A 16,456-nucleotide genomic window follows, 5' to 3' on the forward strand; every position below is an offset into this window, starting at 1 on the left:
CAAATTTAACAGGAAAATATAAATATATTTAGAAAAAAATTCAAGTCTCAGCCCCTCCCCCATAGACAGCCCAATCTTTTGCCAAGGGAAGGGAAAACACAAGGTGGAAAAAGGGGGGGAAAAATCCCAAGGAGGGAAGATCCAACTCATCTGACCGCTTGCCCCCTTGGAGCGAATCTTCTCAGTAAATCTAAACTGCATAATTAAAGGTCTAACTAGAAGCAGAGGGGTTTTCTCCCTTTGGTGCAGGGGAATGAGTCGCAGGACATTTGTGCCTCTGCTTCTCCTGGCTTCCCCCTTGTAGCATTTCTGCCTTTTCCGCACCCCCCCCCACCCCCAGCAGCTGGTTTCTGTTCATTATAAATCGAGGAGACCTTTCAGGATCTGCCCTCTGTTTAGGAACGTAATAAAACACTTAACTTTTCCGGGCCTGAGACTTACATTCTGCTCCTCAGGTCGCCCACCCCTGAGCCTACCACCTTTAGGCCCCCAAAGAGAACCTCCCTAACTTTGAGGCCCCTTTCATCTCTGGATATGATTGAGGGAAGGGCTCCAGCAAACTCAGGCATCCTTGATGTGTGTGTGTGTGTGTGTGTGTGTGTGTGTGTGTGTGTGTGTGTGTGTTGTAGCACATAATTACCTCAAAGCTCTTTCTTTCTTTTAAGGTCCCTCCCTCCCCCCAACACCCATAAAAAGGATTTTAAAATATACAAAAGTCCACACCCCTTGAAAGCAAAACTTCTATCATTCAATTTGTTTTACATTGCAACAATGTAATATCTTGAATGAAGTACCATTGACACGATTTATCCCTCTAGCAATCACACTCTGAAATAGGGGGCATCTTACTCTTTCTTTGGCTTCTACTTATTACACTACCACCCCAGGGCAGACAGGAGGCTGGGAACTTTGAAAGAGGCTACTGGTGTCCAGGGGTGCACTGACTTGTTTCCTAGCTCAGCCCCAGGATACTCTGCCCTCAGTTATCTCTCCCCCTACTTCTTGCCCTCTAGGGGGACTAAAGCCCCAGCCAGCTGTTGGAAACCTCTGTCCAGGCATGCCATGAATTTGAGTACAGTTGGAATAGAAAGCAAAAAGCAATGCACTACTTCTGTGTTTGAGAGTAACTGCCAGGTGACCCCCAGATGAGATAACTTTTAAAAATCTCTTATAGTAAGCATCTTCCTTTATCCTCTAAAATAATGCAGTGTAAAGGTATAAAATTCCATAACTACAGGGATCTTTCCTCTACTCTTCTGAATTCCAACCAGTTTCCCTCTTTTTCAAAGGCAGGGCTGGATTTTTAAAAGCCAACACAAATCTGACAGGGAGATTCCCCAACCCCCTAAAGAGGTTCATGTATTAACTAACATTTTGTCTGCACTAGCTCCTACACACTGTCTGCTTTTGGGTTCAAAACTTTATCCCCACCCCACCCCCTAGTGACACTCCAGGGAAACCTTAACGTTACAGAAAATGAATAAATGAGTTTTTTTCCCAGCGTAGTCTCGTTTATGGCTTTATTGCTACCCATTGATTACTCCGCTTTGTTACACAGAAGGAAAAGATCATAAAACCGGGCGACATCCGGGTTCTTGTTATAGTCAGTCTCAAAAAAAAAAAAAATTAGTGAGAGAAAAATATGAGCTTTCACTGCTTCCTGCATGTACCTCACCATCCTCTCTTTGTCATCTCTAAGCCTATGTCGATATCAGACTCAGTTTGGATTACTCAGAGGGAAACCCCAGCTGCACACCTTCTGATGTTTTGGTTCATTCACCTTCTCTCTCTCTCTCTCTCTCTCTCTCTCTCTCTCTCTCTCTCTCTCCTCTACAAAACTGTTCTTTTCTAATCTTCTTCTCCCTTTTCTCAGCCTCAAGGCAGGGGAGAAAATGGAGATAAGGACTGCTGAGAAGCCAGAGGTGACTGGCTGGGCTGAGAACCCAAGCTCTCTCCAGGAATCCTTTCCTAGGGTCAAGCCTTCCAGCTCAGGTCCAGGGCCATCTCCCCTGACAGGGCAGTGAATTCAAAGCAGATAGGGCCCTTCTGACCTGAACAGGAGCAGAGCCTGCTGGAAGGTAACCGTCCATTGGAGTACCACCAATTTCCTCCTTCAGGCTGCATCCTATGTGAAACAGCCCCACTGGCAGGGGCTGTTTCAAATAATAAATTTTCACCAACATAAACAGGAGTTGATGTCTCCAGAAAGAACTTCAGAGACTCTCTCTCTCTCTCTCTCTCTCTCTCTCTCTCTCTCTCTCTCTCTCTCTCTCTCTCTCTCTCTCCCTCTGCTTTCTTTTGAGAAAAAAATGTTGCAAGAGTTTCCCCAAAAGGTAGGTCCTATGGAGGAGCAGAAGGCTAGGAGGCAAAAGTGTTCACCTCAGGACCCCCACTGTACCCTGTCTAAATGTCTCACCCTTTAGATCTACTTGCCTCCGCCCCCCCCCATCCTCTAACCCAAGACTCTTAGCTACACCGTCTTCCGCTGTGCACATGTTTCAGGAAATTTCCCTTTCCTTTAAAAAAATATTGGAAAAATGTGCTGTCTAGTGATGGGAACTCAATTCATGGGTGTCAAGACAGACGTCTTTTAGAGTTTCTGAGAACTTCCTTCCACTGGGAAGGATCTTCTCAAATGAAGCCACCAGGATGTAATTTTAGAAAAGGGGCAGATACAAAGATGAAATTGGACTGAAAACACAAATATTTCTCTGCCCTATGTTTAGTCACAGCACAGCAAAGTTAGCTAGGGCGGAGAGATTTCCTGGGACTAGACCTTTCCTTCCGCGGGGAACAAGGCCTAGCTCACGGACCTGCACACCCCCGCCGCCAGCCGGTTCCCATATATATATATATATATATATTCTTAAAAGAAATCCAAGTCTTACTTTCAAAGCACACACTTAGTCTCAACTAGGGAATCAACAGAAGCAGAAGCGATTTTTTTTCTCCCTTCTTGACATCTGGCTTGTGATTGGCTGCAAGGGGGTCAGCTGACTTTGTCATTTTGTCTGTCCTGGATTGGAGCCGTCCCTATAACCATCTAGTTCCGAGTACAAACTGGAGACAGAAATAAATATTAAAGAAATCATAGCCCGACCAGGTAAAGGCAAAGGGATGAATTCCTACTTCACTAACCCTTCCTTATCCTGCCACCTCGCCGGGGGCCAGGACGTCCTCCCCAACGTCGCCCTCAATTCCACCGCCTATGATCCAGTGAGGCATTTCTCGACCTATGGAGCAGCCGTAGCTCAGAACCGGATCTACTCGACTCCCTTTTATTCGCCACAGGAGAATGTCGTGTTCAGTTCCAGCCGGGGGCCGTATGACTATGGATCTAATTCCTTTTACCAGGAGAAAGACATGCTCTCAAACTGCAGACAAAACACCTTAGGACATAACACACAGACCTCAATCGCTCAGGATTTTAGTTCTGAGCAGGGCAGGACTGCGCCCCAGGACCAGAAAGCCAGTATCCAGATTTACCCCTGGATGCAGCGAATGAATTCGCACAGTGGTGAGTTTTACAGCTCCGAGATATAAATTAAATAAACTGAACTGGCTTTATGACCGGCTTCCCTAGAAGAACGGGCGGAGAGAGTTTTTTATGGCCCCATAAAAACAATCACGCTCGTCTCCTCGCCGACACCGAGACAGGGCCCCCTGCTCGCCGCCTCCCGCGCTGGCTCGCAGAGGCCTGGCCCCCTCGGTCCCTGACGGATTGGAGGGCGCCAAGAGGAGCTAAGGGGGCAGGAACAGGGCAGGGAATGAGGGGAGGGGACAGAAGGTGGGGGCCCCCCCAAAGTCTAGTTAGGCCGGAGAGAAGGGAGGGAGTTAGGAGAGGGCAAAGAAGTGGGGAGAACTTTCCAGGAAGCTAGGGTGTTGGGGAAGGTGGGGGAGCCCAGTCCTTAAGAGATGGGACCCTTATTCCCAGTAGTAAGGATTTTTTTTTTTTAAATCAGCTTTTAGACAGCCAGCTTTCTGCCTGATTTTTTGCCCCGCCCCCCAGCTTTCTTTGGGACACACATCTCCCACCTTGTGGGAGGACTGAATGAAGTCGGGGTTCTAGCTGTACCCCCAGTGGGGGTGGGGCAGAGCAAAAGGGAAAACGCTAGAGCCCGAAGGGGCCAAGAAAGCTGTGGGCCAAGTTAAGAGGGTCTGGACTTTGCTAGACGAAAAAGTCTGCAGAGGACGCCTTGCTGATTGTTTTTAGTGTGTTTTGTGCCCGGGTCTCTAGGGGTCGGTTACGGAGCGGACCGGAGGCGCGGCCGCCAGATCTACTCTCGGTACCAGACTCTGGAACTGGAGAAGGAATTTCACTTCAACCGCTACCTAACTCGGCGCCGGCGCATCGAGATCGCCAATGCTCTGTGCCTGACCGAGCGACAGATCAAAATCTGGTTCCAGAACCGCCGGATGAAGTGGAAAAAAGAATCTAATCTCACGTCCACGCTCTCAGGGGGCGGCGGAGGGGCAACCGCCGACAGCCTGGGAGGAAAGGAGGAAAAGCGGGAAGAGACAGAAGAGGAGAAGCAGAAAGAGTGACCAGGGCTACCCTCGCACCCCTCTGTCCTCCCTTGCTCATCCCAGCTCCCCGAATCACACACTCTGTATTTATCACTGGCGCAATTGATGTGTTGTGACTTCCTAAAACAAAATAGGGAGTCAGACGTGGACCTGAAAGTCAGCTCTGGACCCCTTCCTCATTGCACAACTCTCTTCACGCGCCTCCTCCTGCTCCTCTAGCCCCTCACTAGCTCCTTCCTGGCTTGTCTGCAAGGCCCCTTCCCTCGTCCAGGCCTAGGGGACTCGGTCCCTGAACCTCGCTTCAGACTCCACAGATGTCCCTCCAAGTGAGCCGTAGCCTCTCTTCCCACCCCTCTGACGCCCTTCACCCCCGCCCCCCCCCCCCCCTGCGCAGAGAGCTGGCTCCGGGGCCTGGGGCCTCCACTCCGGGGCCCCAGGGCCTGGCCTGGCAGCCGGGAGGGGCGGAAGGCCTCAGGAGGGTGCGCCTTGGCTACGCAACAACCCCTAGGGCCTCTCCCTAGTCCCTGCCTGGCCCCCTCTGCCCCAGCAAATGCCCAGTCCAGGCAAATTGTATTTAAAGATTCCTGGGGGTCATTATGGCATATTACGAACTGTGACCGTTTCTGTGTGAATATTTCTAGCTGTATTTGTGGTCTCTGTATTTATATTTATGTTTAGCACCGTCAGTGTTCCGATCTCATTTTAAAAAGGATTAAAAAAAAAAAGAGGGAAAATAACAAAAAGAGAAAAAAAGTGAATGACGTTTGTTTAGTCAGTAGGAGAAAATAAATAAATAAATAAATAAATAAATAAATAAATAAACTCCCTCGTGTTATACTCCTGTATAAATCCGACCTCTGGATCCGTTCTCGAATATTTAATAAAACTGATATTATTTTTAAAAGTTTATAATCCGCCTGTATGTTCATTCGCTCGCTGGCCAGCCAGCAGAGCTCCCTGCAGCTTGCCGCCTGCCTGCCTGCCTGCCCCCGACCCTCCCCCTGCCAGCCCCTCGCCTGCCCCGCGGCCGGCCGAGCCCTGTTCTCTCTCGGTCTCCGGGTTCTCCAGACCACGATGGGGTTCTGAAAGGCCTCTGGGACCCTCTCTGCGCGGAGCAACACACGCCCCCAAAAAAAGAAAAGGAGGAAAAAGGGCCTCCTGGACTTTCGCTGGGGGCGGGAAGCTTGAGTGAGCCGGTTGGGCTCCAATCCCTACACAGGCCTTTCTTCCTGTCTGGAGGAGCCAGGGATCTTCGGCTTCTGAGCTCAAATGGAGAGAAAAGGAGCCAGATCCGAGCACCTGGGTCGCCCCCACCCTCTGCCAGCACCGTGAAGAGAAGGAGGACCAGCAAGGAAGCCCTCGGCCCCCACCAAGCTGGCTGTTGTGAAACGTGGCTGAGGCGCCCTGGAAACCCAAGGACGGAGGGATTCGAGTCTGCCTGCAGGGACTGAGCGATCCAAGGACATCTCAAAAGAGAAAGACTGGAAACTGAGTTCTGGCCTGTACTGGGACTCCTGACCCGCCAGACAAAATTCTTTCTTCTCCTCAGACCTAGCGCTGCATGAGGAGCTCAGTAGAACCCTAACCATTTTTGGCTCCAGCCTTCTTTCCCCTAAGCCTCTGCAGAGAAACCTGAGTGGGCTTAGGGGAGAGGCCGGGGTGGGGTGGGCTGTGTGTGTGTGTGTGTGTGTGTGTGTGTGTGTGTGTGGTGTGTGTGTGTGTGTGTGGTGTGTGTGTGTGTGTGTGTGTGTGTGTGACTCCAGAAAGGGAAAAAAATACGCCTGAGTTTTCCAGACTTTCCAGGTCCCTGCTGCCATCCCCCTCCAGAGCCTCCGACAGCAGAGATGGGGGCTCCTTATAGAGGCAGAGAGTTCCTGGGGGAAGGCAGGCAGCAGAGAGTGGGATTTGGAACTAAGAAAGCAAGGGGCAAGGACCCAAACATTGAAAAGACCCTGGCCAAAGATTTTCTGGGTTGCCCAGGCTCCTGGCCTGCCCAGCCCCCTTCCTATGGGCCTTCTAGCTTGAAGGGAAGTCTCCACTAAGGGCCTACCCCAAAAAAGAGTAAAATCAGGCCTTTATCACTGCCTTGCCCATAATATTTGTGGGGTTTCAATTTTGCCCCTCTATGCTCTTGGGGGCCATCTATTTGCTGTCTGAAATATCTGACTTCAGTACCCCATTAGGATCATACAGAGCTGTAGAACTGTCCTCCAGCCCCCTGGGTCTGGTTACACACATGGGAACGTTGACATTGTGAAGTCTACCCAAGTCCACCTGGCTCCTCACCTTCAGTCCATCCCAGAGATTCCCTGGGATTTTCAGCCTCTGGAACTCTCTGCTTGCCTCTGCTCACTCAGGAACCCACCCTCCTCTTGGGGGACCCTGTCTCTCTCCCAGCGGTTGAGTTGATTTCCCCAAGCCTACAAGACAAGCTCCTCTTCAACAGAACTGAGTCCAATCCTCCCAAGCAAGAGGCTTTGACATGAAGTTTAGGGAACCCAAGATGAGCCTTCTTGGTTCTCTACCCGGGGCTGTAGCTATTCCCAACTCCCCCCCCCCCCCCCCAGTCATCTTTGAAGCTTGGAAGGCTCTGGAGGTAGGGAACTGGCAATATCCATCGCAAAACCACCCGTGTAAATCCCAAGTAAGGCCTCATCTTTTCTCAAATTTAAAAAGAAATTTAAAGACCAGCTCAATTATTAGTTTGCCCAACAGGCAACTTCTCTACCATCCAGCTGCCAGAAGGCCAAGAGATGCCTCAGGATGCAATTCTTCCGAGTCGGCACCAGATGTCGCTGTGAGCTTGTTGTCCCGACTACCCCCCAATTCCAAGAACCATTTTTTTCTCCCCCTTGCTTCTGCCCCCCCTCACCCCCCGCCGTTGGGCTTTGCCAACATATCAAGATGCGTTTCGCCGGCTTCCATCACTAACCTCCCGGAGGTCATCAAGCCAAATTTATGAGTGGCCGCTCCAGTCACGTGACTCTATTTAAGGCTCCCTTATTTGGGAAGAGCGCATAGGATAAAGAAAGAGATATCTCCACCTATAAATTGTGCACTTTGGAGAACAAAAAACCCCTCAACTTCAAAGAGTCACAAATCACCCTTAATCAAAAAGGGTGCAGAAATTTTTTTTGGGCCCTCCCCGCCATGAGCTCCTACGTAGCCAATTCATTCTATAAGCAGAGCCCCAATATCCCTGCCTATAACATGCAAACTTGTGGGAACTATGGATCGGCCTCAGAGGTGCAGGCATCCAGGTACTGCTACGGTGGATTGGACTTAAGCATCACTTTCCCACCGCCTGCGCCTTCCAACTCTCTTCACGGGGTAGACATGGCTGCCAACCCCCGGGCTCACCCCGACCGCCCCGCCTGCAGCGCCGCAGCCGCTCCGGGACACGCTCTGGGCAGAGATGAAACGGCTCCTCTGAACCCCGGGATGTACAGTCAGAAGGCAGCTCGCCCAGCGCTGGAGGAGCGAGCTAAGAGCAGTGGGGAGATCAAAGAGGAGCAGGCGCAGACAGGGCAGCCCGCCGGACTGAGCCAGCCACCGGCTCCGCCACAGATTTACCCGTGGATGACCAAACTGCACATGAGCCACGGTAAACTTTAGGACTTCATTTTGCGCGCTCGGGTCCGCCTGGGTTTTATAGGCCATGCGGGGCAAATAAAGAAAAAAAACCTGCGGCCATAAATTTTACGATCCAGGCATCAATGGCTCGTAAAACTGTCCACTAAAAGGCTTAGAGGCTGTGTGCGCCCAAATTTACGACGACATAATTGGATCATAGGAACAAAACGTGTATAAAAGGCAATATTCAATTTTTGGGGGAGAGGGAGGGAGTTAAAAAAATAGAGGGATCTGAAGGGTGAGGAGCATGGGGCTCCAGAGTGGGGATCCCCCCGCGGCTCCCTCCCTCCCTCTCCTGCGGAGCCAGCTCGGCCGGTGCTCGCGGCTCCGGAGGATTCCAGCGACTCGGGAGGGGCGGGAGGGGGGTCCCCGGTGCTCGGATCTCGAGGGTGCTTATTGTTCGGTCCGAGCCTGGGTCTCCCTCTTCCCCCCATCCCCCCTCAGCCCCTCCGGCCGCAGAGTGAAGGCGGCGGTGGAAAGTTTCCTGCCCAGGCAGAGGCACTTCTCCCGGGGCCCGGCCTGCCCGCCTGGCGGCCCTTCTGGCCTGTCCCACCAGGCTCACTACCACTCCTTCCGACCACGGGTGGGGGCCTGGGACTGGGGTAGGGACTCTGGAGCGGTGCTCGCTATTCACCCCTGGGCTTGGGGGATTTATGTTCCAGAAACGGATGGCAAGCGGTCCCGAACCAGTTACACGCGCTACCAGACACTGGAACTTGAGAAAGAATTCCACTTTAACCGCTACCTCACTCGCCGCAGGCGCATAGAGATCGCCAACAACTTGTGTCTCAACGAGAGACAGATCAAGATCTGGTTCCAGAACCGCAGGATGAAGTGGAAGAAAGATTCCAAAATGAAGAACAAAGAGGGTCTTTAGAGGAAGCGGGGAGCCCCCGCAGAGTGCACCCCAGTCGGCTTTGGTCCCTGCACCGCCGCCTGTCCTTTTCGGTTTTCCTCGTTCTAGATTTTGGGAAGGAGGCTGGAGCACTGGCTCTGGGCCTCCCAAACAAAAGCGCATTTCCTTGGCATTCCGTATTCCCTATCGACCCAAGGCTCCGCAGGGCTGCCTGCCCAGCTTGTCTCGCCTCAGCTCAGCTGAGCACCCCATGCCGAGGGCACACTCTTGTATGGTTTGCCCGCAGGGTTACGGTGTATTACTGAGCCGGTGCTGGATAAACCTCAGTCTCCAGGCCTAGCTTGGCCAGCCTGAGTTAAGGTGAGACCAGCCCGGCTGTAACCCCTCCGCCCGACCTCCACCTCGCCCTCTCCTTTGTTCCCGCTTAGGCTGGCCAGGCCGGGGAAGGCTGGTTGTGCCAGGCCGAGGCTATGACCAGACTTCGGGTGCTTTCCTATAGCAATTAACCTTTATAGCTTTTAAACTTGTCTTTACTTATTAACGATTTGCATATGAAAGAGAGAAAAGAGTGAGAGTGGGCCTGTAGCTGTGGAGGTTGTCTTATGCCCTCCAAATCTTCTAACCCCCTCCCCAAAACTCGTGAACCTCCCCAGCCTGGCCTGCTGCATGCACTCTCAGGCTCACAGTCCCAGCCTCCTAGCTAGCTCAACTATTGGGGGGTCTCTTGCCTTTGGACCCTAGCAAGTGGATCTTGAGGCTTTTTGCTATCCTATATATCTTGTCACGACTCTCTCACTTTCCTGCCCATTTCAGTTGCCTAACTATTTATTGACCCCAGGTCCTTCCTGAAACTATATTTTGTCATATCAAATAAAGATGAAGAAAGGACAAGACTAAACATGCAGTGACTTCTGTCTGTGTAGGGCATGCATTGAGTAGATGTGTCAGGCTCCAAGGTGTATGGAGAGAGGCCCAGTCTTTAAGCCGTCCCTTTAAAAATAATATATTTTAAAACCTGTCTGGGAGCAGCATCAGTGGGGAATGTAACTGAGTTCATGGTGCCCAGAAGGGACTCTGGAGTGAAATGGAGCACACTTGAGGGCTCCTGCACTGGTGTTCCCTCGTGCTGTGGCTGTCTAAGGCACCTACACTTTTCTATACCCTATTCTCACCTAAGCTAAAAAGATTTAAGGTTTCTAGACTGTCTGTAGTCTGCAGTTATGCCAGGAATTAGGAACTCATGGCTCTGCTGGTTTAACTCAGACCTTTCTGGCTCTCAAGAGCCTGGGGGTTCTTTCTGGACATAGAAGAAAGAAAGGCTGAGTCCTCTGTCTAAGGCTATATTTGACCGCAGAAGGACTCCCAGAAATAGTAGGTGCCACTTGGTAAAGGGGTGTTTAGGGCAAGGGGGACCTGGAGGACAGGTAATGAAACCTGCAGTGTGTGCCTGCCTTAGAGAAAACAGACAGAGTGCTCCCTGTCTTTTAGGGTCTAAGCCAATGAAGGACAGTTAACTGGAATAAAAGCTACATAGACCTACTGAGAGGGAATCAGGTCTGTTTGCCGTAATTTATCACAGTCTGTGAGATTTTTGTATGGAGGGAGAGGGCGGCCTATAGGGGAGGGGGCACAGTTAATTCAGGTGGGGCTGGCCTAAGCTCTGCTCAGCTCCCCTCCAGGCTCCTGGGATGCTCTAGAGGACAAAGCACTTTCCAGGAGAAACAAATGTGGGAAGGGTCCATAAAACTTTACTGCGTTTCCTCCCCAGCCTGCTGGAGTCAAGCCTAGGCCTCCCCCCAACATACTGGAGGTATACAGATCTGAAACTGGGCTAAAAGCTGCTCTACACTTAGGACAGAAAGGGAAAGAGTGGCTCTGGGGAAGGGCAGGGAGATTATTAGTGCTTAAGCTCCTTGGATTTACCAAGGGGATGGCTTCACTGCATCTTGCTGACTAAGCTATTGTGTCTGTCATTTTGAGAAGACCCAAGAGCCTGTCCTCATCCCATGCTTAGCATATAGGAGGTCTCAGCAACTGTTTGCTGAGCTGCACCCACTAGTACCCTCCCCTCCCCTCTGTGCTCAGGCAAGGTTAGAGCACAGGTGAAGTCTCCCCTCAACTTGCACCTTTCAGGCAGGCAGCTCAGTCCTAACCAAGTCCTCTCCTCTCCTCTCCCTTCCCCTCCCCTCCCCTCCTCTTCTCCTCTCTCTCTCTCTCTCTCTCTCTCTCTCTCTCTCTCTCTCTCTCTCTCTCTCTCCTTCTCTCTCCCTCCTCTCCTCTCTGCTTCTACATATACACTCTCTCTGAAATAGAATGTGTGATTTTCTTCAGGGAGCTATTTTAATTTTTTCTACATGCTGAGTAAAACTATTGGGTGAGCCCTGAAGCATGAAAAAAGTGCTGGCGGCCTGGATGGGTAACAGTTAAGTAAGGAAGTGGCTATGGCAGCCAGCTCCAGACTTCCAGGCTTCAAGAGGCCCAGTGCTTCCTCCCCAGGGGTTGGTGAGCCAAGGCCTTGAGTGGAGGGAGTAGTGGTGATACTGCTCAGACTCACCTGGCAAAATTCACCAGCTCTCTGTGAATTGTTTGCCTCCTCCCTTCCCCCACACCCACCGCAGGCCTAAACCTCTTATTCCCTGGTGGAGCTAGCTGAGGGACTGTCTTAGCTTGCCCAGGCTTGGGAAGGGGGACTGGACGCGGAGGGGGAGGGGACCGTGCCTACCAGCTCTCCTCCTTTCTACCGTAGGCTTGAGCCCTTGTCCGGTCACGGCTGTAGCAGTGCCAACAGAGGCAACTGAGGCAGAAGACACAAAGCCAGAGGCCTCAGACGTCCCCTGTACTGGGGGTGGGTGAGGCCTAGAAATTCACTTTCTTTCTGGAACCAGACGCTTCTGCTTAGGGTCTACCCCACCAAGCTGCCCTGGACAACTGTCAAGTTCCAGGGCTCAACACTGCTCTGGGAGAGTAAGTGGACGGGGCTCCTGGGTCCCAAAGGGTGATGGTAGAGCCCCGGCTCTCCACTGGAACCCACCCACTCTGGCAGCAGAAAAGAAGGGGGAAGAATCATGACTTACCTTTCGGGGGAGTGAGAAGAGGGGACACCACCCACTCTGAGCAATTAGAGAGGAGAAAAATGGGAAGAAAAAAATATCAACACGCATCGAGTCCTTATAGGAATAAGTAGGGAAATAAATGAGGCTCTACCTTCTCCCCACCTCCCCACCCTGCAAGGGGCGGGGGGCAGAGGAGCAAGCGGCACAAGGGCTTTTTAGTGTAACTGAGCATTAGAGAAATAGGAAAAGGTTCTATGTGAATTTAGGAGTTTGAAACTTTTGGAGGTTATTTATGTGAATGGCCTGGAGGCAAGCCCGTGAGTGGCTCTTGGGGAACCACGTGATGTCATTAAACCAAGTTTTATGGTGTAGGGAGAGCTGACAAACCCACAATATATTTACATCATATATAATCTTAACTGTCCAGCCACGCAGCTGCTGGTGAGGTTTAATGCTAGGACAGAGGGCCTGGCAGTTAGAGGGGATTACGGCGCTGGGGATGATGGTGAAAGAGGGTACATCTTCGCAAATGAATCCCAGGCGGTCGGGTCCGTTGCTGTAAGTTAATTCTCTTCGCACCCCCCCTTTCTCTCTTGCATTTACCTAACTCCCTCCCCAACTTGAAAGAAAAGGAATCTCACTCATTAAGGGGGGAAAACGAGAAAGGAAAAAAAATTATCTCCTCGCAGACTTCCTCAGGCCTGGGTGGGAGAAAAAGGGGCGCTCCTGGGAAGCAGGCCGATGGAGGGCCTAGATCAGGCCTCTCCTCTACAGCTTTCATTCGCCTGCCTGGCTAGAAAGGGGCTCTGCATCTTCAGAGTTTTGCAAGGTCTTCCTGGGCTGGGAGGAATGCCAGGGCCAGACAGTGGGTGTTTGGTTGTGGGACTCTTACAAGGGCAAAGAGCCTCTGGAGTCCCCTGTTCCACAGAGAGGCCACTAGCCAAGAGTAGGTGCCGGCTGGGGAAGCTGGGGACGGGACGGGAGCAGGAAGGGCAGCTGTGTGGTTTCTGAACCCACAAACTGCTGCTTAAACAGATCTCAAAGTCTCACCACTAGGCCTGGGTGGGCAGCTACCCAAGCCTCCAAAGTCCAGGACCTGAGTGTGGTCTGGGCCCCTTAAGACTTATACTTTTCCCCAACAGTGGTTACTTAGTCCCTCTCAGCAGGCCCAGCCTTGCCTAGAAAAAGCCGGGCCTTGGAGACCTAGAGGTCTCAGGTCAGCGTACAGAAAAATGTGTGTTGGACTTATTTTCTAGGCTCTGGAAAGCCTCCCTACCCAAGGTGGGGAGAGAAAAGAATGTGGTTCCCTAGGGGTGGAACTAGCAGGACCCAGATTGTGCGTGGGTACCCTGGGGCTCCATTCGGGTTTACCTCAAGGAGTGACAGAGGCAGCAGAAGCAGGAGGCAGATGCCCATCACACCTGTGAGGTGTACCTCCCAGGGGGTTTCGGGGAGGGCACTAACCCAGGAGAGTGGCTTGTGGACTCAGGGACCTTGTGCACTGGCTGGGAACTGGGAAGGTTTGTACAGGGGCTGGGAGGAGATGGGGAAGGGGAGGAGACAGAAGGGAGGGGAGCAATCTTCCAGAAGAAAGGGCTGCTTTGGCAGAGAGGAGTCTGTGCACCTGCTTTGTGGAGAGGGGCAGTCCTACAGCAGCACAGCACAGCACGAACCAACTTTATCATGTCCCACCAGTGCTTAAACCAAAAGCTCAGGCCTCAGTGTGGAGGGCTCCTCAGACGCCCTATCCTAGGACCCTGGTCTTGCTCCCTCCACCCCCTCCCTCACCGTTGAGGACTATCCAGGAGCCCATTCAAAAAGTTTCTTCCTTGGGGCCTTTTGCCTGTTGTCTTCTACTCTGCTTCCCACCAGTCTGTGATTCTTGAGGACTTGTGGAAACTTTCTGACCCAAGCATCAGGAAGACGGGAGTTTCTCTTCCTTTCCTCGGGTCCCCCCAGGGTCTCAACAGAACTCAAGGGTCTTTAACTAAGAATTGAGCCTGAGCCAAAGCTGCACTCCCTGGCAACACTCCAGCACCCTCCCTGCCCGCCCATCTCAGCCCTTTCTCTTTCTCTCTGAGTAGAGGGCGAGCTGGGGATGTCTCTATGTTTCATGGATTTACACAGCATCTCTTGGGGGCATTCAATGCTCCTCTGCCCCTTTAATCTTCAGGCTCACAAGTTCTATTTCAAAATCTTTCTTTCTTTCTTTCTTTCTTTCTTTCTTTCTTTCTTTCTTTCTTTCTTTCTTTCACAAGTGGTCCTCTCTCCCTGCCAATGCTTTGTTTTGGCCAAGCCTATATACAAGCATGCATATATGCACGGGCTCACACACACATATATACACGTATGCATGTGTGTGTATGTATGTATGTATGTATATTTAATGTTTTGCAGGATCTCACCTGGAAAACAGCAAACACAAAAGGGAGCTGAGATTCTTAGTTTTCCCACCCTCTTTTCTAAACGAATTTGAGATGGGGGGATGGGCAAACAATCGGATGCCAAAGATGCCCCAGCCTACCCCCCCCCCCAAAGCTTTTAATTTTGTTCCTAGGCCTTCAACCCCCAGAAGAAGCATAACAACCAATCAGGAAAGTGTTTAGGGGAGTCACATGCCCTCATCAACCAATCAGCAAAAAAATGACTGGGTCAGTGTCTAGATCCGGGCCACCTCCCTTCCCCGTCTTCTCTCCTTCCCTCCTTCCTCCTCAGTCCTGGATTAAGGACCTGGGTCAGCCCTAGTAAGACCAGAGCAGAAAAGTGCAGGTAGGAGCTATATTAAACAGATTACAGCCCCGCCTTCAGTTTTAAAAGCTGTTCTGAGGAGTTTCTGGTTTCCAACAAAGTTGTTTGTGGCATTAAAAATCCCAGTTGTCCGGGCATCTGGAGGCAGCCTAATATGCTGGCCTGACTCTGAATTAGGCTTCAGAGCAAATGCGGGTGGAACTACAGCTCCCCCGAATTAAAAATTCTGGGTTGTTTCTTGCTTTGTACTCAGCCCCCCACCCCTTTAAGGTTTTGGAGTTTTCATTCACCTGCGATCCTCTTAGGGACAGGTAGAATGGTTAAAAGATTAACTTTCTGGACCGGCGCCAGGAATTAGCTTGATCAGACTGCCTCAAGCATAGTTGGAGAAGGTAGCAAAAGTGGAGATGGTTTTTGAAAATTATGCTTGGTACCTCTAGTTTGTAAAATGACTTTAAATCAGTTAAGGGGAGTCTTAAAAACTGAGTGGACCCAAAGAATCTTCTGCTTCCATACTCAACAGCTGATGGGTTTGCTTAAGCCACTTTCCCTTCCTTTCTTTTTAACAAGATATAATAAAATTGGCTGGAGACTGCAGCTCAGTGGTAGGACACGTGTTTAGCATGCTCAAGACCCTGGTTCAAAATATACATATATTGATCCATGTAAAGGTAAATTATATAATGATCCCATCTTTATGCTGCCAGAAGACACATTGACATTGAATTTATGCGGATCAAACTAGAATAAGCAAATCAAAATAACTCTGATCAACATAGCATGTGCATACAAAGGAAATGCTTGTGTTTGCATTCTCTTCACATCTCCAAGGTTTTGTTGGGGGATAGTTTCTAAAGGAATTCTTCTGCCCCCATGAACTAGAGAGTAGGCACTCTCCCTGGGGCTCTAAGCCCTCCTCTGTAAGTATTATGGGTAGGATGCAAGAATGAGAAGTGCCTGGTTGTCTTCTGGGTGGGGCTGACTTGGGAATAATGCCACAGGCTATGAGGGTGGGGGTTGGGATGAGATGTCAGAAACAGGGCCCCTCTTCCTTAGAACACATTTCCTTAGGGAGCCTTGCCTGAGACCAAGCTTCACCTTCAGTGTGGACACGTCACTCTGAGCTCCCCTGATTACATGATGGGCGAGGAAAGACGGCAGATCTGCTCTGCTCCCACGGGCTCCAGAAAGAGAGATTTCTCATGTCCAAGCATAATGTCTCTCTTAATCCTGAGTTAGATGCTTTGGGCTGTTTTTGAAGGAGAAGATGCTGAAGCATCTTTGCTTTAGTTCTGTGTCTTTTTTTTTTTTTTTTTTTTTTTAAGGATTTATTTATTTATTATGCACACAGTGCTCTGTCTGCATGTAGTGCCTACAGGCCAGAAGAGGACACCAGATCTCATTATAGATGGTTGTGAGCCACCATGTGGTTGCTGGGAATTGAACTCATGACCTTTGAAGAGCAGCCAGTGCTCTTAACCTCTGAGGCATCTCTCCAGCCCAGTTCTGTGTCATTTCATTGGGAGGACAGCACTCTGAGCCTCCTCCAAAATGCAGCTAGAGCAACAGTAGCAGGTAGAAAGTGAAAAGGAAGTACAGAATTACGATGATGCCGAGCTAGGGTTTGGGGTTAGGGAGC

The 16,456-nt window shown here is 50.9% G+C and overlaps 3 protein-coding genes across 6 annotated transcripts in view; all 3 read left to right on the plus strand.

The window, feature by feature from the left end:
* The window catches only part of Hoxc4 (homeobox C4), a 37,333-nt gene that overhangs the window by 7,765 nt on the left and 13,112 nt on the right, over positions 1 to 16,456 (plus strand). The window lies entirely within an intron of this gene.
* Hoxc6 (homeobox C6) lies at positions 2,869 to 4,678 on the plus strand. Of its 2 annotated transcripts, none has more exons than XM_051160470.1 (2): positions 2,869 to 3,517; positions 4,214 to 4,678. In XM_051160470.1, the coding sequence occupies exons 1-2, from the start codon at positions 3,118 to 3,120 to the stop codon at positions 4,543 to 4,545; spliced, it is 732 nt and encodes a 243-aa protein (XP_051016427.1). In that variant the 5' UTR covers positions 2,869 to 3,117; the 3' UTR covers positions 4,546 to 4,678. The 2 variants fall into 2 exon arrangements, with proteins under 2 accessions (XP_051016427.1, XP_051016429.1); XM_051160472.1 differs by having other exon boundaries at positions 2,878 to 3,517; positions 4,238 to 4,678.
* Positions 7,433 to 9,990, plus strand: Hoxc5 (homeobox C5). Its single transcript, XM_051160474.1, has 2 exons — positions 7,433 to 8,131; positions 8,823 to 9,990. Exons 1-2 carry the CDS (start codon positions 7,678 to 7,680, stop codon positions 9,035 to 9,037), a joined length of 669 nt encoding a protein of 222 aa, XP_051016431.1. The 5' UTR covers positions 7,433 to 7,677; the 3' UTR covers positions 9,038 to 9,990.

The sequence above is a fragment of the Acomys russatus genome, chromosome 17 (genome assembly GCF_903995435.1).
Source record: "Acomys russatus chromosome 17, mAcoRus1.1, whole genome shotgun sequence".
Classification (NCBI taxonomy): domain Eukaryota; kingdom Metazoa; phylum Chordata; class Mammalia; order Rodentia; family Muridae; genus Acomys; species Acomys russatus.

Bases quoted from the DNA above. Each gene is read 5' to 3' on its own strand.
- Hoxc5 (XM_051160474.1), top strand. From the start codon at position 7,678: ATGAGCTCCTACGTAGCCAATTCATTCTATAAGCAGAGCCCCAATATC. The intron at 8,132-8,822 runs GTAAACTTTAGG...TTTATGTTCCAG, and splicing joins CAAACTGCACATGAGCCACG to AAACGGATGGCAAGCGGTCC.
- Hoxc6 (XM_051160470.1), top strand. From the start codon at position 3,118: ATGAATTCCTACTTCACTAACCCTTCCTTATCCTGCCACCTCGCCGGG. The intron at 3,518-4,213 runs GTGAGTTTTACA...GATTGTTTTTAG, and splicing joins GCGAATGAATTCGCACAGTG to TGTGTTTTGTGCCCGGGTCT.